This window comes from the organism of the source record quoted next, assembly GCF_019968955.1.
Source record: "MAG: Porospora cf. gigantea A chromosome Unknown PgA_NODE_6620_length_1635_cov_300.785, whole genome shotgun sequence".
NCBI classification, from domain to species: Eukaryota; Apicomplexa; class Conoidasida; order Eugregarinorida; family Porosporidae; genus Porospora; species Porospora cf. gigantea A.
The window spans coordinates 1-1,635 of record NW_027151824.1 but is presented as its reverse complement, the minus strand read 5'-3'; the positions used below and the strand labels follow the sequence as shown (position 1 = coordinate 1,635).

At 51.7% G+C, this 1,635-nt stretch overlaps 1 protein-coding gene across 1 annotated transcript; it reads left to right on the top strand.

Moving 5' to 3' along the window:
• Positions 1–408: 408 nt before the first annotated feature.
• KVP18_005204 (uncharacterized protein) lies at positions 409–1,635 on the top strand (the record flags this gene model as incomplete). Its single annotated transcript, XM_067949590.1, has 3 exons — positions 409–522; positions 552–604; positions 633–1,635. Coding segments are annotated over 3 exons (1,170 nt in total), but the record flags the coding sequence as incomplete, so codon positions are not given.

Here is a 1,635-nt window from a genome sequence, read left to right as displayed (position 1 = left end):
CAGCCTCTGTCATCGCGTCAACCTCATCAAGAATGACAATCTTATGCCTGCCAGGGGGGAGGATGACCTTTCGGCACGCGAAGTCCTTGATATTATTCCTCACAACATCGATGCCCCTGTCGTCAGACGCATTCAGCTCCAGAGTACAGTCAGCAACCCTGTCACCCAGCATCTCTCTTGACAAGCACATGATCGAGGTCGTCTTGCCCGTTCCTGGCGGACCAGCGAGCATCATATGAGGTAGATTCCCATCGCGGCCGATGCACATCATCCGCATGATGGTGTCCTCGTCCCCCTCCACCTGAGTCACTTCCCATGAGAGGATTCACCTCAGTTAAAGTTCGAGGCCTGTACTTCTCTACCCACACCTCAGCACTCATTTGTGATGGAAATCTTGCGATATATTAAATGCCGTTCAAACTAGTTCCACAAGGTAGCTGTTGGCGCGTTGTTTTAGATCCGCTTAAGCATAAGGATGACCTTGACAAGTTGAAATCCGTGGCTCAAAGATCCAGGCTACTTGTGAGAAAGCGCTGTGTTCACGACCGCAGTCTGCCCGAAATGTGATGAGCACAGTCGGATGCGATTGGAAGACGGCCAGCGAGTGAGAGGGATCCACATACCCGATACAGAGTGCTGCTGGAGTGGTCGTCGCTGAGGGATGACTGGGCAACCATGTGGCGTTGCAAACGAAAGCTGACTGATGGCAAACTGGCTTTTGGAGTCGTGGATACGGAGATGTTAGCTAGATCGTTAGCTGCCGATGAGGTGATTCACGTCGCAGTGGAGTTCGTTTTCTTTCGGACAACCAATTGGTCGGTTGCAGCCGCATTGAGTATGTATCGCACGTCACAGTTGGAGATCTCTTACGAGGAAACTGCAAGACAAGTCAGTAGCGGATGGTTCGAGTGTTCGCCTGTTGGACGGATTCAGGTGAACTTGGACCTTGCGAACCGGTGCTTGCCATCCGTCAGTTCGCCTGCAGAAGTGAAGATAGTCAAGAGAACTGAGTCACAACCAACGTCATTCGCGTTTGATCCTTCGCAGCTGGGTGGCCGCCACAAGAGGGTTGGGCTGGCGTTAAACAAACAAACGAAGCGTCAAAAGGTGGACCGAAAAGATGGACGAATTATATCGTCACCTACTCAGCCGATTCCCCCCAAGCAGGACGCATCGAGGACATCAAACGAAAGCAGCCCGGCAGGTGGTGTCTTCAGCGTGGGAGGAGACCTCGACTCGCCATTAATGCCTAGGGTTAGTGTGGAGAGTCCATCGCCTCGCAGACGCTCACCGGACAGCAATGTTCTAACCGGAGAGAACTCCTTTGAACATGACACGAAACCTAACCGAGCTCTTCACAAAGGAATCGACAACTGCGTTGACGAGTTGGTGTTTGACAGCGAGCTCTTCCCTGAAGGCGAAGGACCGGACGTTGAGACCCAAGAAATACAAGTGGCCGTGCAAAAGCTAGAAATCAGTCTGAAGCAGAAAGGGAAGTATCTGCAAACGTCAGATTCAATCAAGTTAGAAAGACAGACAAGGCGTGTTCCAGTAGGACGCACTTCCCAAGAAGCGCAGAGGTCAATGATGGGGAAAAAGATAGCAGGCAAGCAGACGTTGCTGTCACAATTCCAC